The sequence below is a fragment of the Sinocyclocheilus anshuiensis genome, unplaced genomic scaffold, assembly GCF_001515605.1.
Source record: "Sinocyclocheilus anshuiensis isolate Anshui unplaced genomic scaffold, SAMN03320099.WGS_v1.1 scaffold454, whole genome shotgun sequence".
Taxonomy (NCBI): Eukaryota; Metazoa; Chordata; class Actinopteri; order Cypriniformes; family Cyprinidae; genus Sinocyclocheilus; species Sinocyclocheilus anshuiensis.
This window is the reverse complement of record NW_015548217.1, coordinates 4804746-4825957: the sequence shown is the minus strand read 5'-3', so window position 1 is coordinate 4825957 and position 21212 is coordinate 4804746. Positions and strand designations below refer to the sequence as shown.

The following is a 21212-nucleotide window of genomic DNA, read 5'->3' as shown; positions in this document are numbered from 1 at the left end:
GTGTCATGCTGAGTTTGTCTCCCCATCAGACTTCACTTGTCAGTCCATTACAACTGTACAAAGCTTCACTGAAGACAGACCACTTCTGAAGCCATGGGACTCCTTTTTGAACCATGGTTTTTATTCCCCCCCCTCTCACTATTAGAAATGACTATGCAATTACATTTTGACTCAATGAATACTTAATATCAGGCTCTACAAGACATTTGAAGCATTTTTTTAAATCAGCAAACAGATATATCATTTTTAACCTTCACAAAAACATTTGCATCCCGTTTTAGAGCAGCTGCAAAGTCATGAAAACGAATCAGGCCACAGTTCGAAGCTGTCTGTAATCATAAGCTCTGCTGAAGTTATTTTAGTTCCTCTATCCAGCGCACTGACTGCAACGGTTCATTTTTAGGCCAGATCAACATGTTTTGCAGACTCTGGCTGGGCTCAGGTGTTCTCAAAGCCTGTCTCGCCCGCTTCTGTGATGGAGCAGGAAGCGGCTGCTTATTTATATGAAGGCTGGACATTTACTGCAGATTAAGTTGTGCATATACTCACATTCATATGCCATTTAAAACCCAGCACTCTTAACTGAGGCCTACTTTTCTGGCTTCCTTTTATGGCCCCGTCAAAGAAAGCAGATGAGGGCTGGAATATTAATATGCGGTTCATATAATCTGCACGTATTTGAAAATTATATTTAATGTGCTGCAGCCACATATTTTCTCCATCTGGCATCTGGATTTTATTCATGAATATGTTGCGTTTGAAGTTACATGTGAATTTGATCTTTAAAATAAGCATAAAGGTATTGAATAAAATGAGTTTAGATAAAATATCCTCAAATTAAGAATTGGAATCATAAGAGAAGACCACCAGTACACTGAAAATAATTGAAACCAAATAAATTCACTTAGAAATTGCTAGTAAATTCCACAATTACAAGGAAACAGCAAGTAACACTTTAAAAGTTAAATGACTGATTTATAGTAGAAAGACTGAAAAATAGTATTTTCTCCAAAAAAATTGGTTTTATTTACAAATTCGATTTACAACTATGACATCCTGTTTGTTGGTTGCAGATCCTTCTCCATTTTTGCGAGAACATTTGTCCTTGAGTACAAGTACTTACCCCAGATGGCACTATAAAGTTCAACTTAAAAACTGCCAGAACAAATGAATCATTTATTTTAGAAATCCAGACCTGGGTTATGTGTCACCTTGAGCCTGTTCAAAAGAATCTTATAGACCGCCAAGCCATCGCAAACATCATTTTTACAGACAAGTACTTTTTTTTATAGCCGTTGAAAGTGGTGCATTTAATATGACCACCTTAATTTGTCCAAAAAAAACATTCAGTCACAAAGTGACTTTGCTGTGCAAACGGCCTCCTTGTCATTCATTCAGATGCATAATTGCTTTACGAATCGTGAAGAGAATAAAGCTTCCTGTATAATGTGGGCAGATAAGGGCATCATCACAGAGATAGCAGGCTGCTGAAAACCACGAAGGTGCACCCGTACGCTTTTGTCTGCGCACACTCCTCTCCATTGGGAAGACTGCTGAGTGGGTAATAAGAGTGCGTTGCAGCATCTCTACCCCCCCGTCCATTCTTATATAACACTAATTTCCATAATAAGCAACTCAGAGAACACCGGACCGTTAAAATTAATCATACTTAAAGAACGCAACAATTATACCAGCATTTATTCTCTGCTGAGGTGCTGTTTTTCCTGCCACCCTTGCCCGGGGATGTGTTCCACATAAGAGACGTGGGCCACTGGAAAGCTGTGCTTATAAAAATCAAGTGGGGCAAAGAGTAAATGCAGATGTGACCGTGGTTATGTAACTCTTACTGGAAGTTGATGTAAACGATGAACGGTGTATTATTTCCTAGCAGGGTGCTGTAGGAGAAGGTAATCTACAGTTTGTGTTTTGCAATTTCCTGTGCAGCGGTGGCTGGTGGGCTTATGCAGGAAGAAGCTGTGCTGAGGTCAGTGGGGCTTTCCTGTATGGAGAACTGGCATTTCTGCATGTAATAGGGGAACCGTGAGGGCCTCGCTCTTGCCAGCCTTACAGCTTCATTTGCTGCAGCTCTTAACTGCAGCCACATGACCAGGGCAGAACCGAAAACCCTGCCAGCTTGCTCCTGATCACAGTAAACTTGAGGTCAATATTAGACACCGACTGGTATCGAGGCTGTACGCAGCTGTATGCAGTCGCACAGACGGATGGTATTAAAAAGACACCTTTCTAAATTTGTACGACAGACCTCATTACAACTACCAGCTGAATTACTCTAAATATAATGGCTGTAGCTGAGGTGTGAATTGAAACTGCCTAGAGTGGAAATTGCTCTTGAGACTTAATGTAGTTCTCAGTTGTGTTTCATTTAAGTATCTAGGAGAAATAAAAATAGACATGAGTCAATTGTCGACATGCAGTAAGAGTATAGAGCTGTACAATAAACCAGAATACAAAAGCTCAAATTACTTTATTTTTTCATTTCAATTTCAAATGAATCAACACCGTCTAATTGGAAAAACGTGTCTTTCCCTACATTGTTACAAAACTCCAAAAACATACTAGGGTGACCATATTTTAGTTTTCAAAAAAGAGGACATGGTTGATGGTTGGGTTATTGTTGGGTTTGAGGGGGTTAAATTAGCCCCCTTAGTAGCGCGCAATGACCATATCCCAAATATCAAAACTCAAAATATGTCATTTCCATACCTAAAATAACTATTTTACAGTCAGAAAGGCATCCTACCAGTTGCCGTCCTTCACAAAACAAAAAATCTACCAGTTTTATCATAGGTAGAATGCAAAATGTTTCAATACAAGCATTTCAGTCAAATGTAATTTATACAATATTTCCAACCTTTAACCCAGGGGAGAAAATCAACCTGCCGCAGCAGTTTAAAATCAGCCCAATTCCGTGCAAAAAATGTGGATTTGGCAACCCTGCATCCAACACAAGCTGCATCCAAAGTGATTTAAATACTCCGCATATTGATAGCGGCTCCCTGATGCGCAAAAATTATATGCAATATTATGATTGCAGGAGCACACAGTAATGGTCAGAAATTCAGCGGGAGCGGGATTAAGAAAACAGCGTGCAATGGACTTTAATACAAAAACGCACACAATGAATGGCGACTGTAGAAAGCAAAAGCCGAATCCCAGACATTTTGGGTGATTTAGAAATCCCAGCCGGATGCATTTTATTAGGTCCGAAAAGAGGACATGTCCGGGGAAAAGAGGACGTATGGTCACCCTACCTATACATACAACTGAACACGAGTGGCAGTAAAACACCAACAACTTTTGACACAAATTATGATCACAGGGCAGATTATCAATTAATAACTACTTATTTTTGCATGGTTCCTTGCACAGTACTATGTTATGACCTCAAAACACTTTTACCACAATGTATCACGTAACCAGCTCCATATGTATGGTTCTTCTAATGTAGTAAACTTGCACTGTATTTGTGAGGTGGTGCCCTCTGCAAGAGTCCCATGAAACATGAGTCACAAGAAAAGAGCACAAAGATTGTAGAATTAAGTTAAAATTACATGGGTGCCTCAGCGGATGTGTTATTATCTTGCGTTTGCTATAGCTAACACTGTTGGAAAGGGGATTTTGTGGCGATACATTATTTTCAAATTTGATCGAGCAGTAACATTAATAATAACAGCCAATAAAATAAAACGTTGCCAGATTCATCTGTTCTGAATAAAACTGAACACCCTTTTAGTGTCAATCACTGGACATTTCACTTTTAAGTGTTGCGAAACATGAAAGAAACAACGCAATGTCATTTTGCAGAAATGTCGCCACAGACATATTTTACCAAAGAGCCTGGGTTGAAATTATTTCATTTTTCAAATTGGGAGAGTTCGTATTAAATATTCAGATTTTTGCTTGCAGTCCTTGGTGAATGGCCAATCAGAGAACAATTTGTGACTTTGGTCTCAAATGAAACAAGTGAGATATTAAAGAAATCTTACTGAGTTACAATGAGGGAACCGAAAGTCTAATTTAATTTCTTTCACATTTATCACCGGTTTATATAAAGATGTTCTCTGAAGAGTGAGTCATTCGGGCTGGGAGATATTTTTCCCTTTTCTTCTTAACTCGTAGAGCAAATGACTAATATTTAACACGGCACACCTGTGACCGCGGGTGCCGCTATTAGAACAACATCCTGCAATCAATACTCAGGTTTCCTCTGCTCACCGAAATAGCTCATGCACAAATAGCTCTGTTGATTTACATAAGCATTACATAATGCAATAGACTTGCATTTGAAGACCAACATTTGGACATCCAGTGTTGCCACAGCAACGGAAAAATATACTAGTGCGAATGTATCAGAAATACAGTGTGAGTACAAATTTACCAATGTATCATATTATGAAAACTGACACTCGATAGACGTGGGTGGCTTCAGGTTTTAAACAAGTATTAAATCATTATTAATGTGATCTGATTCCAAGAAATTCCAGTGCATACATTTCTCACAGCACAAAAATAAATATGACACTGGCAGTAGTTGGGTGAATCGCATGCAACCTGTCAAAAATGTCTAGAATGTCTGGGTCATATTTTTATTGTGCTATGTACAAAGAAATGCATTCATTTATTTATTTATATTTATTTATTTATGCATTGTGACATTTCATGACAACAGCACATTTTCGAAACTTTATTGTAATGGGTAAAGATATTTTTATTGTTTTATTTATTGTTTCTCTATTTCATTTTTATGTTTATAGATTTTTATATTATATTATTGAAATATTTCATATTATATTTTTAGTGCTGTCAAACGATTAATCGCGATTAATCGCATCCAAAATAAAAGTTTTTGTTTACATAATATATGTGTGTGCACTGTGTATATTTATTATGCATATATAAATACAAACACATGCATGTATATATTTAAGAAAAATACGTTATGTTTATATAACGTAAACATTTATATATAATATCAATTGTATTAAATATATACATGGAAATATTTTCAAAATATATACTGTTTGTGTGTGTATTCACACACATATATTATGTAAACAAAAACTTTTATTTTGGATGCGATTAATCGCGATTAATCGTTTGACAGCACTATTTTAAATACATTTATACAAATTTAAAAAAGGAATTAAAAATGTAAATAAATGTATTAAATTTAAATTTAAAAATTACTTTACATTAATTGTTAACTATTATGAGAATAACCATTTAGAATAATGTAGTAAAACAAAACAAAAAAAGTAAAAAACAAGTAAAAATGTCAAAAATAAAATTTTGTGCAAACTTCAAAATATCGTAACAGCCCTTGTTTTGTGATTTACATGTTGATATGTTTTTTTGAGTCTTTTTTCCAAAGATTTATTTCAACATCGTGGTCTCATTTTATTAATTTAGTTTTTCTACACACTCAGCACTGTTCAAGCTGCACTTCCGTTTCTTGGTCACAAGATGGTGCAATACCCAGCTGTGAGAGGCCCACAAAACAGGAAGTAAAACATTACAACCTCAACTGTTTCAAGACTATTTTTAGCATGTTTGTCTTTGAGTGATCTTGCTCACAGAGAACTGCTCTCATCTCGCTCAGCACCCCTCAGGCCACATACCGAAATAACTAAGACAAATGGTTGTTGACATTAACAATTTCATTTTCTCATTCATCTCATTCCACTGCTTTGGTGTCGGGGAGACGTGCCCGGGATCCGACATTACTGCTTATTAAACAAGCCGTCTGATGGAGCCTTGAGTTTACTTCCACAGAAGTGGCCCTAATGAGCGCTTGCCGAAATGCCACGAACCGTAAATTCTGACCACAGCCGCAGTAAACGACACACACAGCTAGATGGCAGATCAGCAGGTTTCGATGTAAAATGAACGTTAAACAAACAACCAGAGGCCTGTTATTGGACATAATAAAGGTTAAGGTCGAGGATACTGACCTCAAAACAGCACGTTCGTAATCACATCTGTACAAGCCGGGATCAAACCTACCCCTTTAAAAAGGGGAAATAATTTGAAGTACTTTTTTTTTTCGCTTTTCTCCGCAGGGGCAAACAGCAAATGAGACGGACCGGGAGAGAGAATGTGAGGTGTGTGTGGGAGAGAAAAAAAACAGACAATGTTCCCTAAGCTTCGCAGGACGCCTGAAAGGTTTTGTGGAGAAGTCGACCCTTGAACTAATCCAGATTCACACAGTTAAACAGAGAGGGGAAGGAACTCAAAAATAGGCCTTTTGTCATTCCTGGCCTTTAAACCTGAAATTACCTCACTAACTCCCTTCAGGCTAAAACCCATTAACGTTCAAAAGCCAGCTTTAATTATTAAATGCTCTAAATAATGCGCGATGAGAGCCGTGTTTTTGTAGTGTATGTCGTTTGTACAGACACATCCTCCCTGCGAAATATTTTATTGTTGGAATTCGCTCTGTGATGCGGCTGAAACGAAAGCCACATTCCTGGGTAGTGATTTACAGACTTTAAATTAGAGGCCTGAGCTCGAACGCTGCTCAATCTTTAGCCCAACATAAACACAGCACTTATTCTCTCAGCACAATGTGAAGTGATAAAGCACAAATAAGCTGTACGTGGAAAAAGAAACTATATCAACATGGTGGCTGTTCCAAAACAAAGCCTTAAAACAAGCTTTTAAACTCCACATTATAAATACTTAAGAAAACGGAGCGTGCAGCAGTACTGGACGAACCTTCAGAAATGTCTAATATAAGTCAGCGACGCATTTTAGGGCCTTCTAAATGAGGAACTTCTTGCAGACATTATTATCTTTGTTGTCAATGTCTGTCAGTTGGTTTATATATTTCTACTGGGAAGCTCCACCCACTGTTAAATCTTATTGGTCCACAGTCCTGGTTAATAACTACACATTAAATGTCAAATATCTTATGACTTGGTTAATACCAAATCAGATATTAGAGCAAAACTAATATGCCACTGAACACAAAATGTTAAATAAAAAAAATATTAATATTAATGACTCAAAAGTTTTTGAACAGTAAGATTTTTAATGTTTTTTTTAAAGAATTCTCTTCTGCTCACCAAGCCTGCGTTTATTTGACACAAAATACAGCAAAAGCAGTAATATTGTGAAATATTTTTACTATTTCAAATAACTGCTTTCTATTTGAATATATTTTAAAATGTAATATATTCCTGTGATCAAAGCTAAATTTTCAGCATCATGACTCCAGTCTTCAGTGTCACATGATCCTTCAGAAATCATTATATGCCGATTTGCTGTTCAAGAACCATTTATTATTATTATTATTATCATCATCATCATAAATAATTAAAATAGCTGAGTACATTTTTTTCAGGATTCTTTGATGAATAGAAAGCTCCAAAGATTAGCATTTATCTAAAATAAAAAGCTTTTGTAACATTATACACTATACAATTCAAAAGCTTGGAGTCAGTATAATTTTTTTTTGGGGGTGGGAGGGGTTGGAAATTACAGAAATACAAAAAGCAGTACAAAAGAGTACAAAAGCAGCCGTCAGCTAGTCAAGACAGCCCTCTGGTATCAAATCAGTAGAAAGAGTGATACTGTTTGATTTTTTAATATCCACTTTTGTAAGTACCTCAGAGCATTTTCTTCATTGAGAAATATTTTTGCTGACAATGTGCTGGTTGAAAATGCCGTGCTTGTCTCGTTAAAGCAAGAACACGATGGAATCTTAGTAGGGCAAATGAGCCTGTAAATCGACATGCAAATTGCGATGATAAACTAATTAGATCAATCAGGGCTTTAATTAGGTTTTGCCAAATTTCACAACCACAATGTCACACCACAGCTCCTTTCCACTAGGTAAATACAGCCAAATGGTGTAAATACAGATAAACGGCTAATCATAAATAGATATGGATCAGTGATTGGCATTTCTAAGAACCCAAATCTTTATTGTCTGACATTCAAGAGAACGCGCAGCAGTGATATTGTTGGATTATGCGGTGCTCTTGCTAATGATTCGAGGGATAATAAATGCATATTGCTATTGTTTACTACAGCTGCAGTCTCAAATGAAGCTCCGATCTCTCGGGGGACAAAAACAGCTGATGCAATGCTCTCTGGGAAAAAGCCTTCCTTTAAAGCCAGATCATTAAACTCCACTTAAAGGGCTTGCATTAAAATCTGTCATACTGGCTAGAGGTTCAAGGATGAGTTCTGTGAAGCGTGACTTGTTTGAATTTAGAACAAACATTAATTCTGGTGGGGGATACAAAAATCAATAACCAAGTACTGCGAGGATCTCGCATTGTGCTAGAAATCCCACAATGCAACGGCTATGTTTGGAATAGCATACTGTTCTCACTATTGCAAAATATGCACATTTTCTGTATGTATGGAATGAACAAGTATGCCAAAATTGTATTTTCAATCAATTTTACTATAAATAAATGCATACTAATAATAATGCAAATAATAATATTAAAATTGGGTGACTTTTGCTATATTAAATATGCAACATGTTAATGCTTTTCGTTTGTCATTACATAATGCATTCACACAGTAGGCAGTATGCTGTATTTATTGCATGCCATTCAGTAACTTGCAAGTTGGCATTCCATTCCAAGCCAATGAATGCACCTATCAGTAGTTTTTTTATATTGCAAGATAATATTTGTACATGCACTGCAAATATTATTCAAACATTATGCAAATCCGCATGCATCCTGAATTGGTTAGTTGAAAACAGTCTGTAGAGCTTTTTTATTTATTTATTCATTTTTTTTAAAAGGGAAAGTAGAAAATCACACAGCAACAAAATGGACCTCTGCAGCAAGAAGACTAAAGTTGCTCAACAAGGTTTCAGAATGCTGTTCTTGCAGAAGTATTCACAAGCAGAACATTTTTTGGAACAAAGATCTATCTCTGGGAAGAGGAGGATTAAATAAATAACCAGGGCCAGATTGATCAGTGCCACTGACCTATATAATTAAAAAAGTAGAGGGGAGGGTGGAGGGGGGGGTGGAGGACGAGCTGGAATGCCGCAGTCTCTCTCAAGGTTATTGATGTCATATTTTATGACCTAATTTGTAATCTACATTTGTTTCTCTCCCCCCACAACTTACATAGTAGCCAAAAGCTAATCAGATAATACAGAAAATATCATTAGCAGCAGTTGGAGAACACACAGAAATGAAAATTCTGTCGATTTACGCACCCTCATATGGTTACAAACTTGTATGAATTTATTTCTTCTGTGGAACAAAAAAGGTGAATTTTTGAAAAATATCCTGGCTGCTCTTTTCCATATAATGAAAGTTAAAATAAATAAATAGATAAAATAAAATAAATATATAAACTGACAATGATCATGTAAAAAATACTATCAGGGTTATTATCATTATCTAAAATATAATAAATAAAATATTAGTTTTTGTTGACTGAAATAAAGCTGAAATAAAATAGAATATAAATATAACATGAAAAACTTTCAACAAAAATGATGAAAGATGAAAAGATGAAACACTAAAATTGTTAACTTGAAATAAATAAAAATTAAAACTGAAATAAAACAAATTGAATCTAAATAGTAATATTTAAAAAAGAAAAACTAATAAAAATGACAAAAGCACATAAAATTACAAAAAATTATACTAAAAACTGAAAATATAAAAATAAATCTAATTCAAAGTATTAATACAATCTATAATAGGCATAGGCAGAAATTATGTTGCAGTTTTAACTTTAACATCAACGTCAATTTTCATCAATTTTTTTTTTTTTTGTCAAACATCAATTTTTTTGTTTTGTTTTGTAGTCATCATTCAAGCTATCACATGAAATAAAATAGAATATAAATATGACATAAAAACTTTCGACAAAAATGGCAACTAACTAAAATAAGTTTAAGATGAAACACTAAAATTATTATCTTGAAATAAAAAAAAATGAAAACTGAAATAAAACAAATTGAATCTAAATAGTAATATTTAAAAAAGAAAAACTAATAAAAATAACAAAAGCACATAAAATTACAAAAAAATAAACAAAAAAATGAAAACTGAAATAAAACAAATTGAATCTAAATAGTAATATTTAAAAAAGAAAAACTAATAAAAATAACAAAAGCACATAAAATTACAAAAAAATAAACAAAAAAATGAAAACTGAAAATATACAAATTTAATCTAATTCAAAATATTAATAAAATCTATAATAGGCATAGGCAGAAATTATGTTGCCGTTTTAACTTTCATTAACATCAACGGCAATTTTTCATCAATTTCAGTTTTTTTTGTCAAACATCAATTTATTTTTGTTTTGTAGTCATCATTCAAGCTATCACATGATTTTATAACACTTCTATTGCGATTTTCCAGAGCATGGCACCTCTAAACCCCATTCACTTTCACTATATGGAAAAGAGCAGCCAGTGCATTCTTACAAAATTCTCCTCCTACCACGGAAGGAATAAAGTCATAAATGACTATTTTTGGGTTAAGTATTCCTTTTAATAATTATTGTATGCTGTAGTTTTTCTAAAAGAACATGGCTGCACTTAAAGCAACCACGCACCACGTGATCAGAATGTACCTCTGTTCATCTTCATGCCTCATTCATGACTTTGCAAGCTTTCTTCAACCGATAGAGTGCCTGCAGACTGCTTTCTAAGATGAGTAATTCCACACAAGTCAGTTCAGTCTGCTGCCCTTCAAAGGGTGGGGAAGTACTTAACAGAAATCTTTTAAGAACTTGGTTTTACCCCGAGTAGGGAGGGAGAAAAAGAAGAAACACTCACACACGAGATCAAGGCATGTTCGTCTTGTTTTGCAGAAGTGAGGTCACTCATAAAAAAACTCACATCTTCATTCCCATCTGTGACCGGGGCTGCAATTGGCAGTGGCCCTGCAAAAGAGCTCCCATGAAAAGCCACTTGAGTTGGGCTCCAAAGAGCAGAGCTTGTAGCCGAACAAAAGGTAGCTCGTCCCGAGGCACGAAACCGAAGACGAGCTGGGGCATAAATGCCGTGCGTCATCGCAGCAGAAACGGCTTTTCACTCGCAAACGACGTACAGAATGGCTTCATTTACTGGGCAAATTAATTCAATTAATTACTCTTGGTAGCAGCTGCACAAGTGGACACATCAGCACAACCCTGTCTGTTTGATCAAGGTTATAACATCAGATTTTGGCAGACTATTATTCACTGAACAGATACATTATTGGTGGCTATTGACTCAGCACTAAGTTTGACGATGGAGCGCTGCCAGGAACACAATCCTTGCCAACTCCACCTGCCCGGGCCTCACTAAACCCCTCGATGAGCCAGCCGGAAGAAAGAGATGTCACACAAACCTTAAAGGTCAAACTGAATAGCTTTAAGAGCAAATACAATAACATCGTCTCCCCCTGCCTCCAAACTATTAAGTATAAGCACAAACCCATGCCAAAACCTGCCCTACTTGCAGCATTTCAAACAGTTCTTCACAAAGTTTCATATAACACTTCGCAGACATTTTATCCATTTAATTTATTGCAGTAATAAAAGTAATTTCATTTTAATTTAATTTAAATAATAATTTATCCATCATTACTTAAAATATAAATTGTTTATATATATTACGTTTAAATAACCATCTGGCATTTATTTTGTGGTTTCAGTATTTTCAATATTTTTGTATTATTTTAATTTTATTTTCTTTACTTGCTTGGGATATGTCCTGTTGACAATATCAATTTCTTATTTTTAATTGATCTTCATTTTGATGAACCGAGGTCTTTTAGTCTGTGTGAACAAAACTTTAAACATTACTTGTAGCATGACTGACTTCCAATAATCGCCATAAGCTTTTTGCTTTGCTGCTTTTGATTTGAAACAAAGTCTTAGCTTTCAAATTTTTTATGATGAAATTCAAACAAATACGGAGCTAACGAGAACTGATGATCTCTTCCTCTTTACTTCTAGTTATAGCACAAAATATAAATACACATCTGAAGGTTTGTTGAAAGAAACAGTACAACTTAATGAAATCGTGTCATATGTAATCAATCAATCAATATTTTAATGGCAGAAAGACGCCAATAAAATAGCTAGTAAACAATGGAATGTAATGTTGCAGTTACCACAGGAAAAGCCATTCAGAATACTTTTTTGCGTCACTTTGGACGCGTTCACGTCATCACACCGGATCTGGGTCAGCGCAGGCGCCGCCACACGCTCGCGTCATGATACTGTCGTGAACGCGCGTCCAAAGTGACGCAGTAGAGACGAAAAAGTGGAAAAAAGTCGTTATTTTTATTTTCTTTGCGCAAAAAAGTATTCTCGTAGCTTCGTAACTTTACAGTTGAACCACTGATGTCACACGGACTACTTTGTCGATCATCTTGGCACTTTTCTGGACCTTAAACGTGGTAGTTACCTTGCTGTCTATAGGAGGGTCAGAGAGCCCTCAGATTTCTTCAAAAATATCTTAAATTGTGTTCCGAAGATGAATGAAGGTCTTACGGGTTTCGAACAACACGAGGGTGAGTAATTAATGACAGAATTTTCATTTTTGGGTGAACTAACCCTTTAATGTGTGCATGCAAAAATCCATCATGAAAGCAAGTTATAATAGCCATTGTTTACATGGTTATATTTCAACAACAAATTGAAGTAGAAATGTGATTAAAAAGCCACCAACAGAAGTTTAATACTCAGCATCGTATAACATATTTAAATCAGTTCCACAGAAATCTGCAGATTCTCTCCAAAATCATCACTGGCTAATGAGGAAACGAGAAGACCAACCTCTCGTAGTGTCTTCGTGTGCACGTGGCGGCGCTGGTGCTTCCCGGGTTGCCGCCCAGTTCATCATATACACTTTTCCACTGTCTGCGTGCTGTGATCTGAAATGAGAAGTGCGAGTTTATTATGAGTGACAAGGACGTTCATGTAATGGATGTGTGCATGAAGCAGAAATGAAATGAACACTGATATTAGCATTCCACTATTCATGCATTCAACATTTATGTTGGGCTTTCTTTATTGTGGAATGATGAAAATAAGAGGGTCACTTGATGCATATTAAACAGATCCCGTAAGCTTTATACTTATTAAACGACACCGAGCGCATGATGTCCCACGCAAGGTCATAAGATTGAGTATTGATGTATGCAGACTCTTAACCGAATCGAAAAAAAGAAAACACATACTCGATTAACATAATTCACATACACAGCGATTAATATTCATGAGAGACCTTTAGTGCATTCACCGTACGAGGGTTAAAAGATTTTTAATGGCCGTTTCCCGCAGCTAACGGCTGCCTCTCTCAATAAAATGCATTCTGTGGAAAACCACATGCATCAAGTGCTGGGAAATTAATGCATGTCCGATTTAGTCGCCCAGGCCAATGTATTCACCACAGACTAGTTACAACACAAATAAGTACAATATTCTCACAGTGTTGCGGAATACAGTATGACTCGATGTCCACGGAGACCTAATCACGATTCAAATGTAAAAACACTTCAATTAAAATACCGTCGACCATGTGCTCTACTTTCCGTCGGTAATTTGACTCATTGAGTAGGGCATCTGCTGTCTCCTCCGGCGTTTAATGAAGCGTTTGCAGGTTTGACAGCATGAGAACAGAATCGCCCGTGGCCTCCGCTGCCTTGTCTAAACTCCCTTAGTCATAATAGCCCTTGACTGCTGTTTGTTTTAACATGGCCATTGTGTACAGCAGGTTTTTGGGTCCGGAGTACAGTTGTGGTTTCAAAACACAGTCAAGTACAGTTCAACCGCAGGAGAGGAGTTTAATCTGATCTTTTTGAGCAATGTAAATGTTTCCAATGACGTCATGGCTCCTCCTGCACGATGATTTTCATTACCGATGTCAGCTGCATTTAAAGCCAAGCTTTCTGTGGCAAAGACAACATGAGCAGCCAGGGGACATAAAAATGACAGAGAAAGGCAGGCAGCGGTATCAATACGCAAGAAGTGGCTTCCTGTTTGCTCTTAATCTAAACAGCTTCAACGCTGATGAATGAACGCCGAAAATATAGAATAGCTGGTCACGTAGAAGGGACTTTAATGTTTTCACCATACTTTCGCAGAGCAGATGTCAGATAAGCTGCCAAGTGAATTCCCTTTATTGCGCACTTCGCTCGTTGCACAATAATGGTCCCTTAAGAGCCTAAACATGGGTAGTGAACAGGCCCCGACCAATTTCCTCCACCGCAAAAGGGTTACACGTGTTTTCCACTTGTAGATTTTTTAACAACTGCGAGCGATCTGGCCAAATTTGGATCTGAGAGAGTTCCGCATCCAGGCCAGAGTCTAGTAAACACACATTACACGGCAGGCCGGGAAAAAAAAAAACAACTCTTGTTTTTCAGGAATCTTTCAGAGCCAAAGGAAAAAGCGTGCTGCCAACGGCACTGGATTTCAAACAAATCGTGTAAACACTCACCACCTCGTATCCTCCCAGTTTCTGAGCCGCTTGAAACATAGTCCAAAGGTTTACTGTAAGAAGGATAACAAGGATGACGATTAGTTCCACAAGAGAGCGGAGGGAAGCGTTTACATCGGCTGTATTCGGGATAGCATACTACTGTAGTGTACACTGTGCATGTTATGAGAATTTTCCCGGGCATGAAACAGCCGGATGACCTGCTATATGCAAAAATGTGCAGTATGCACTACTGTATCCCACAATGCAATGTACTCAACTTTCAACTTGACCTTCCATTTTAAGTGTGGTCATACGACTGGAAGTAATTACAGCCATGTTTTTAACATCCCATTTCACTCATTATTTGATCCGACTGCTAGAAGGTAAGACAGTTTTACACTAAATTCAATTAAAACAAGGGCAAAATTGTTTCATTTTGGAAATGATAATTGGACGCCAAAAATAATGAGGTCATGTGGCTTTAATGTAACATATTACTGTTTAAAATTGTCAATTGAAGTCAGTTTTATTTGGATAGTGCTTTTTTTACAATACACATCATCTCAAAGCAGCTTTACAGAAAATTATGATGCTAATCTTTATAATATCTTAATATCTTCAGGCCTTTAGCAGATTAGAGCTGGGCAATTATATTACATCTTGAGATGATATAAACAATCAAGCAGCTGAGATTTGCTACAGTATATATAGTAATGCATAGTTTTTACGAACTACTTTTTAAAGAATAGTAGGCAGTACTGTATATACACACTCTTGCAGAAAAAGCTTCTTTGTTTCAGTCTTTGGTTCCATGAAGAACCTTTAACATCCATGGACACATTCCATTGCAGAAAAGTTTTTTAGATTAGGAAAATGTTCTTCACACTAAAAATGGTTAATCAAGATTTATACAGTGATGCCGTAGAAGAACCATTTTGGGTTCCCTGAAGAACCTTTCTGTTCTGAAAAGAACCATTATTGTCTTAGTGTGAAGAACATTTGAATAATCTATGTGCAATGAAAAGGTTCCATGGAAGTTCTTCAAGACCTTAAGAGTGTTATTTTAAGAACTATTTACTGAAAAGTTATTTGGGGAACCCAAAACGGTTCTTCCTTCCTTCCTGGAAAACCTCCTTTATTTTTAAGTGTATAGTAGTGTATACTGTGCAGCATATAGTACGCTAGTATTCCATTCCGAACACAGCCATACTAACACATTCTTCCAATCAATTGAACATCAAATTAAAACATGACTTGAAACGCTTGTCAACAATCCATTCCCCACCGTTTAATTTTCGCCATATGAATAATAATGCTAAGCAGAGGAGAGAGTGAGCAAGAAAGAAAAAAAAGATGAAACTAAATAAATTTGTGTCAGTTTAATGAAGCAGAGCTGTGCCACATTTATGAATAAGGCACAGCAGAAATTAATGAGGGTCTTTGCTGCTGGGGGACTAATCAATCAAGATTCAATCGCCACACACACAAAGCCGCTGCATTTGTCAGAGCGGTGTTTGTCTGTCCTTATATCTTGCAGTATTGATTTTTGCCTCTTCCCAATAGCTACTTCTGATGGACTGTCGTGTTACAGGGCGAGTTGTTTTTAAGTCGACTGAATGACATTAAACTTACAGCCGAGAGCTGCTCTCTCTCTGACACTTTGATACATCAGTAATGGTACAAATACTACTGAAAAAATGTGCAAAGATTGTACCTTTAGGGGTACAACAGCTTGTCACTGGGGCAGTAGTCTTAAAGGGACAACTTTCTAACTTATCTACCTCGAAAAGGTGCCTATAAGTACTGTGGAGTCTTTTTATTTTACATTCTTGGACATTTTTTTTGTTCTGTTCCCACTGGTATTTCATTTCTTCATGCATTTTTTGTCTCTCTGTATAGTTTTAGATTTTAGTTGGCATAATATTAAAACACTGGTCCCCATGTTCAAACTTGAACCAACCCTGTTACTATTTTTTTATTTGTATTTTTTGTTATTTTACATGAATGTAAGATGATATATATTTTAAATAATTATTCAAGAAAAGTTCTCAGGTTTTTCATTTGATCTTATATCTTGTTTTGTTTGTAAACAATTAAAAATTGTAAACAATTTTATTGTAAACAATTAAAAATGTAAAAGTAAACATTTGTAAAAAAATATCCGTTTTTGATTTTCTAAGCATCACATTGTAATTAATCTGTGAAACTGTCAACCATGTTAATGTCAACTCTGTTACATTTCTGAAGGCATAATTATCTATTAAACATCTATTAAAATCTACTAAAGGATTAGTTGACCCCCCAAAAAAATCTGTCATTGTGCAATTTCAAACCCATAGGATTTTTATTAATCTTTCAAACACAAATCAAGATATTTTTTAAATGAAATCTGAGAGATTTCAGCCCCTAATTTATAAGTCCATTAACCCAAAATTTGGAAGCTTCAAAAAGTTCATAAAGAGATCATAAAAGAAATGCAGTGGTTTAATCAAGTCTTATTACATGATTGTGTCTCTTCAAATGATGAACAGATTTAATTGAGCCTTTTATTTGCATAAAAACACTGATCAATGCACATCAGACATGGTAAACAGCAGCTCAAACATACTAGCTTTATGTATGAGAACCACTGAGGTTTGTTCAGCTGAGCTTCTGTTTGCCATATTTAATAAACATTGATCAATGTTTTTATATGAATAAACTAACAAAGTGTTCATTTTTGAGTGAACTGTCCCTTTAATTTAGCTTGACATGGCACAGTGCAATTTATAAACACTTCATTAAACATCACTTGTTGGATAGAGAAGTTGAAAACATAATTTTGTCACATAACAATCTTAAGCCAGAAGATCGATGCCTGATTCCCTTTCTTACTGCTTTCATAGAAGAATGAATCATCTTCTACAAGAAGTGTGTGTCACACCATACAAGGTTAAAAAAGGTTTATAGTGACGAGCGCCTCTAGTATGAATAAGAACTTGGCAAAGTACATCGCATCTGCTCTCTGGGCTCACGCAGAGACTCCTACACTCATGTGTGCATCTTGACGTAGGTCAAATATGTTCCTATTTGATCACGATAACCGTAAATGATCCTTCTATATAAAATGTAAATAATAGGCTTCACAGTCAGTAAACAGATCTATTCCTTAACTTTATAAGGCAGCATGCCAACTCAAACAAAACCATTGGTGCTTATACTAATGGTGCTTAAACTTAATTCCAATAAAGTTTGGTGTTAGCATGTTGCTAACCTAACGACGTAAAAAGTGTGTGCATTCTGGATTAGATAAATATAGTACATGTGGCAAAATGAGGAAATCCGCATAACTTTGTAGCCTAGTTTGGCATGATACAAACAATTTTTTATTTAGCAATGTGCAAAATCACGAATGTATAGACATATGAGATGTGGCTTGTACATATTTCTATTCAGTAATTCGATGTTTTTTCCACTGACAACAGGGTTGAAAGTCAAGGGGAAAGATTATGAATAATAAAATCTCTGCTTTCTGCATTTAGACAGTAATAGATTGCTTGCATACTTTGTTTGCGATGCATTGGGCTACTTGTTTATTCACACTGTGTACTGTGGGTCAGAGCTGGATGTGTTACATTAAAGGGACCTGGAGAGTAGCCTGGAAATAATTGTATTTGTACTCTCTTTAAATTATGTTGACCTACTTTGCAACTTTAAATCATAAATTACACATTTTTGCTGTTTTGGGTCACTGTGAACACTGCAGGTTGTTTAGTAGGTTGTTTAGTGTGAACTAAATGGACACAATGTCAAAAATAAAAATAAAAATATTGTGTCTTTTCAAACCCATATTTTTTTTTTTTCTTCTGTGGCACATTATGTGACACAAAATTTGATGTGAGTATCATTAACGGCAAAGGTCATTAGTTCTTGCAATGCCACATGACTGCAAATGTGATCAGAGAGCTTCAATATACAGCTTGACTGAATAAATCACCATGTATCTCGTATTAATTTTTTTTCCCCGGACATTCTAACTAAGATATACCTTTGTGTTTCACAGAAGAAAGAAGATCATGTTTAATTGATAGCAGAATTTGCATTTTTTGTGAAACAGATACTTCAGAAACATGCTTGCCATTCATTTCGTGGAAGTGACACATATTTGTTCTCAAGTAGTCTCAAGTAGTGCTTGAGATTTCCAGAGCTCTGTTATGCGGGAGGAAGTGAAGAAGCTGCACTTACTCTGTTTGAAGCCCAGGTACGGTATCCTCTCAATGGGAGTTTTCCTCTCTTTCATGTACTTATACAGTGCCACCAGGAAGGCCTGCTCGTCTGTGCGGCACTCCTCACCCGTCTCCACCTTCGGGTTATCCTCGGGCGAAACTTTTTTACAACTGCTTCCGCTGCTGGTGTTCCGGGGCTTGGACACTCCTGATTTTGAGTCGCCCTTAATCTAAACCCCACACAGCAAAGAAACATATTTAATCATATTGAAAAGCACGCTTGGTCTGTCATAGCATAGGTGAATAACATCAGAATTACTTCAGAACTGCATCAGAAAAATATCAAAAGATTGCATTTTTTACATCAGTGGTTCTCAACAAGTGGTGTTTCATTTGTGATTAAATCAGTGGTTTTGAATTCATCTTTTTTTTTGCTTTACCACTGGAAGAAAAATAATTTTCTTAATAACTATTATTGTCTTCTTCTCCAGTAACATTGTCAAAACATCCTTGAAGCAGGATAATCATCACTGTATTGTTTTTGCACTAACACAACTCATTTTCACTAGATTGATGCTTACGAATTTGCCACTGGGGTCAGAAAAACACTTAACACTAAATTCAAGATTTCAAGGTTATTCAATTTTAATTTGTCTTGTTTTAAAGAAGCTATTTGGATGTACGCTACCGTTTGGTGTCCGTAAGATGTTTTTAATATTTTAAAAGTCTCTTATTCTCATCAAAGCTGCATTTATTTGATCAAAAATACAGTAAAATTATGAAATATTATTACAATTTCACAAAAAAAAAGGTTTCTATCTGAATATATTTTATGTAATTTATTCCTGAAATGGCAAACCTTAATTTTCAGCAGTCGTCTGCTTTAGAAATATTTCTTATGATAACCAATGTTGAAAACAGTTGGGCTGCTTAATGTTTTTGTGGAAATCATAATTATTTGATGAATAAAAATGTATTGCTCAATTTAATACACCCTTGTGCTAAAAAGAAGCACCAATTTCCTTAACATTTTTTAAAAATTTATATTTATTTATTTATTTACTAACCCTAAAGTTGTTGAACGGCCCTGAAAAAAGGTCAAAAATACATATCAAAATTATTTATTTTTTTTTGTCCAAAAAAACAAAAATCAAAACCTGCAAACCACCAGCTAAGAACAGCTGGTTTACATACTGATTGTTTTCAGTTCCGGAAAAAAAAATATGTGGCGTAAAAATAGATGCTGTGTATTTCCTCAATGCCACTGCAAGCTCTCACTTAAAACACTTAAAATAGCTTGTTCTGACCCAGAAGTGAGTGTCTGAGAACTGTTCTGGAGTCAGTTTGACAGTTTCAGGCCCCACCATGCTGTCACATGCTGCAGTCATCGCTGGCCCACACACGTCTGTTTAGCCATCTGTTCCCAATAATCAAGAGCATTTATTTTCCAAAAGGAGTTATCAAGGCCAGTGGAATATGTGAACAAATACAAAAAAAAGTCAAAGAAAGAAATGCTGAAGCATTAGGTTACATTGACATGAACTAAACAATCCCTGGAAGCAGTATAACATGCTTTTTGAAGTATATGTGTGCGTGTTCTATATCATATGAGAGCAACTGCAAAAACAAAAACCCTTTGTTTTTAATGAGAATTCATTTTTTATTCAGGCCAAATCATTCTGCTTGAAATACAGTTCTTTTTGTTGCACACCAAAGATTTACACCCCAGTGGTGTTCCATGGAGGGTCATGACTCTCATTCGAATTGTGAGGTAAAGATCCCCATCCCAAGTAAAGCAGCTGATGGCATTCCGAAAGACCTCGAACCACATTAGATCACATCACAGTCAGGGACGGTTTAGATCACAGCATGTTTTCAAGGTTCTCAACAAAGCTGGAGTGAATTAGCTGCTGTTTTGCCGAACAAATATTCATCCAGACGAGGAAGATCATAAAACACTGCCCTCATGCTGGCAGGAGAATGGACAGGAAGTGACATGTAGGGGCAAAGGTTAATAAAATAACAAGAAGAAAAACAATTGAAGCCCACTAGTCAAACATGGGAAACTGAAGAAACAGTAACACTAAATGCCAAACAACAGGAGGAGGGGGAAAGTGCTTCAGATTGATGGACTGAAACTGAGGCTAAGCTGCTCATAACTAACAACTAATAAAATAATTATGCACTGAAAGACATGCAGAAATGAAGGATGACCTGTATATCTGTGACCAGGGGCCCTATCATACACCTGGCGCAATGCGGTGCCAGGCGCGACGCAAGTGTTTTTTGCTAGTTTCAGCCCGACGCAGTTGTCATTTTCACGTCCTGCGCCACGTTGTTTAAATAGCAAATGCATTTGCGTCCATTTGTGCGCTCATGGGCGTGCTGGTCTGAAAACGAGCTGTGTTCAGGCGCATTGTTGGCACGTTGCTATTTTGAGGCAACTAAAATAGACTGCGCCATTGACCAACTGAAACCTGGTCTAACATCTGGCAAAAGTATTTTTTTGTTATTTAAAGTGCGCGCTAGTAATATTTGCCTATATGCGGGTGCACAACGCATGTACACTCTGCTTT

The 21212-nt window shown here is 36.2% G+C and overlaps 1 protein-coding gene across 1 annotated transcript in view; it reads right to left on the bottom strand.

Moving 5' to 3' along the window:
• LOC107654064 (AT-rich interactive domain-containing protein 5B-like) overlaps nucleotides 1-21212 on the bottom strand; it is a 129264-nt gene that overhangs the window by 17060 nt on the left and 90992 nt on the right. Inside the window, exons 6-8 of the mRNA XM_016440991.1 lie at nucleotides 18656-18866; nucleotides 14450-14502; nucleotides 12784-12881 (exon numbers count right to left, since the gene is read on the bottom strand). Of these exons, the coding sequence (XP_016296477.1) occupies nucleotides 12784-12881; nucleotides 14450-14502; nucleotides 18656-18866 (362 nt within the window). The remainder of the gene's footprint in view (nucleotides 1-12783; nucleotides 12882-14449; nucleotides 14503-18655; nucleotides 18867-21212) is intronic.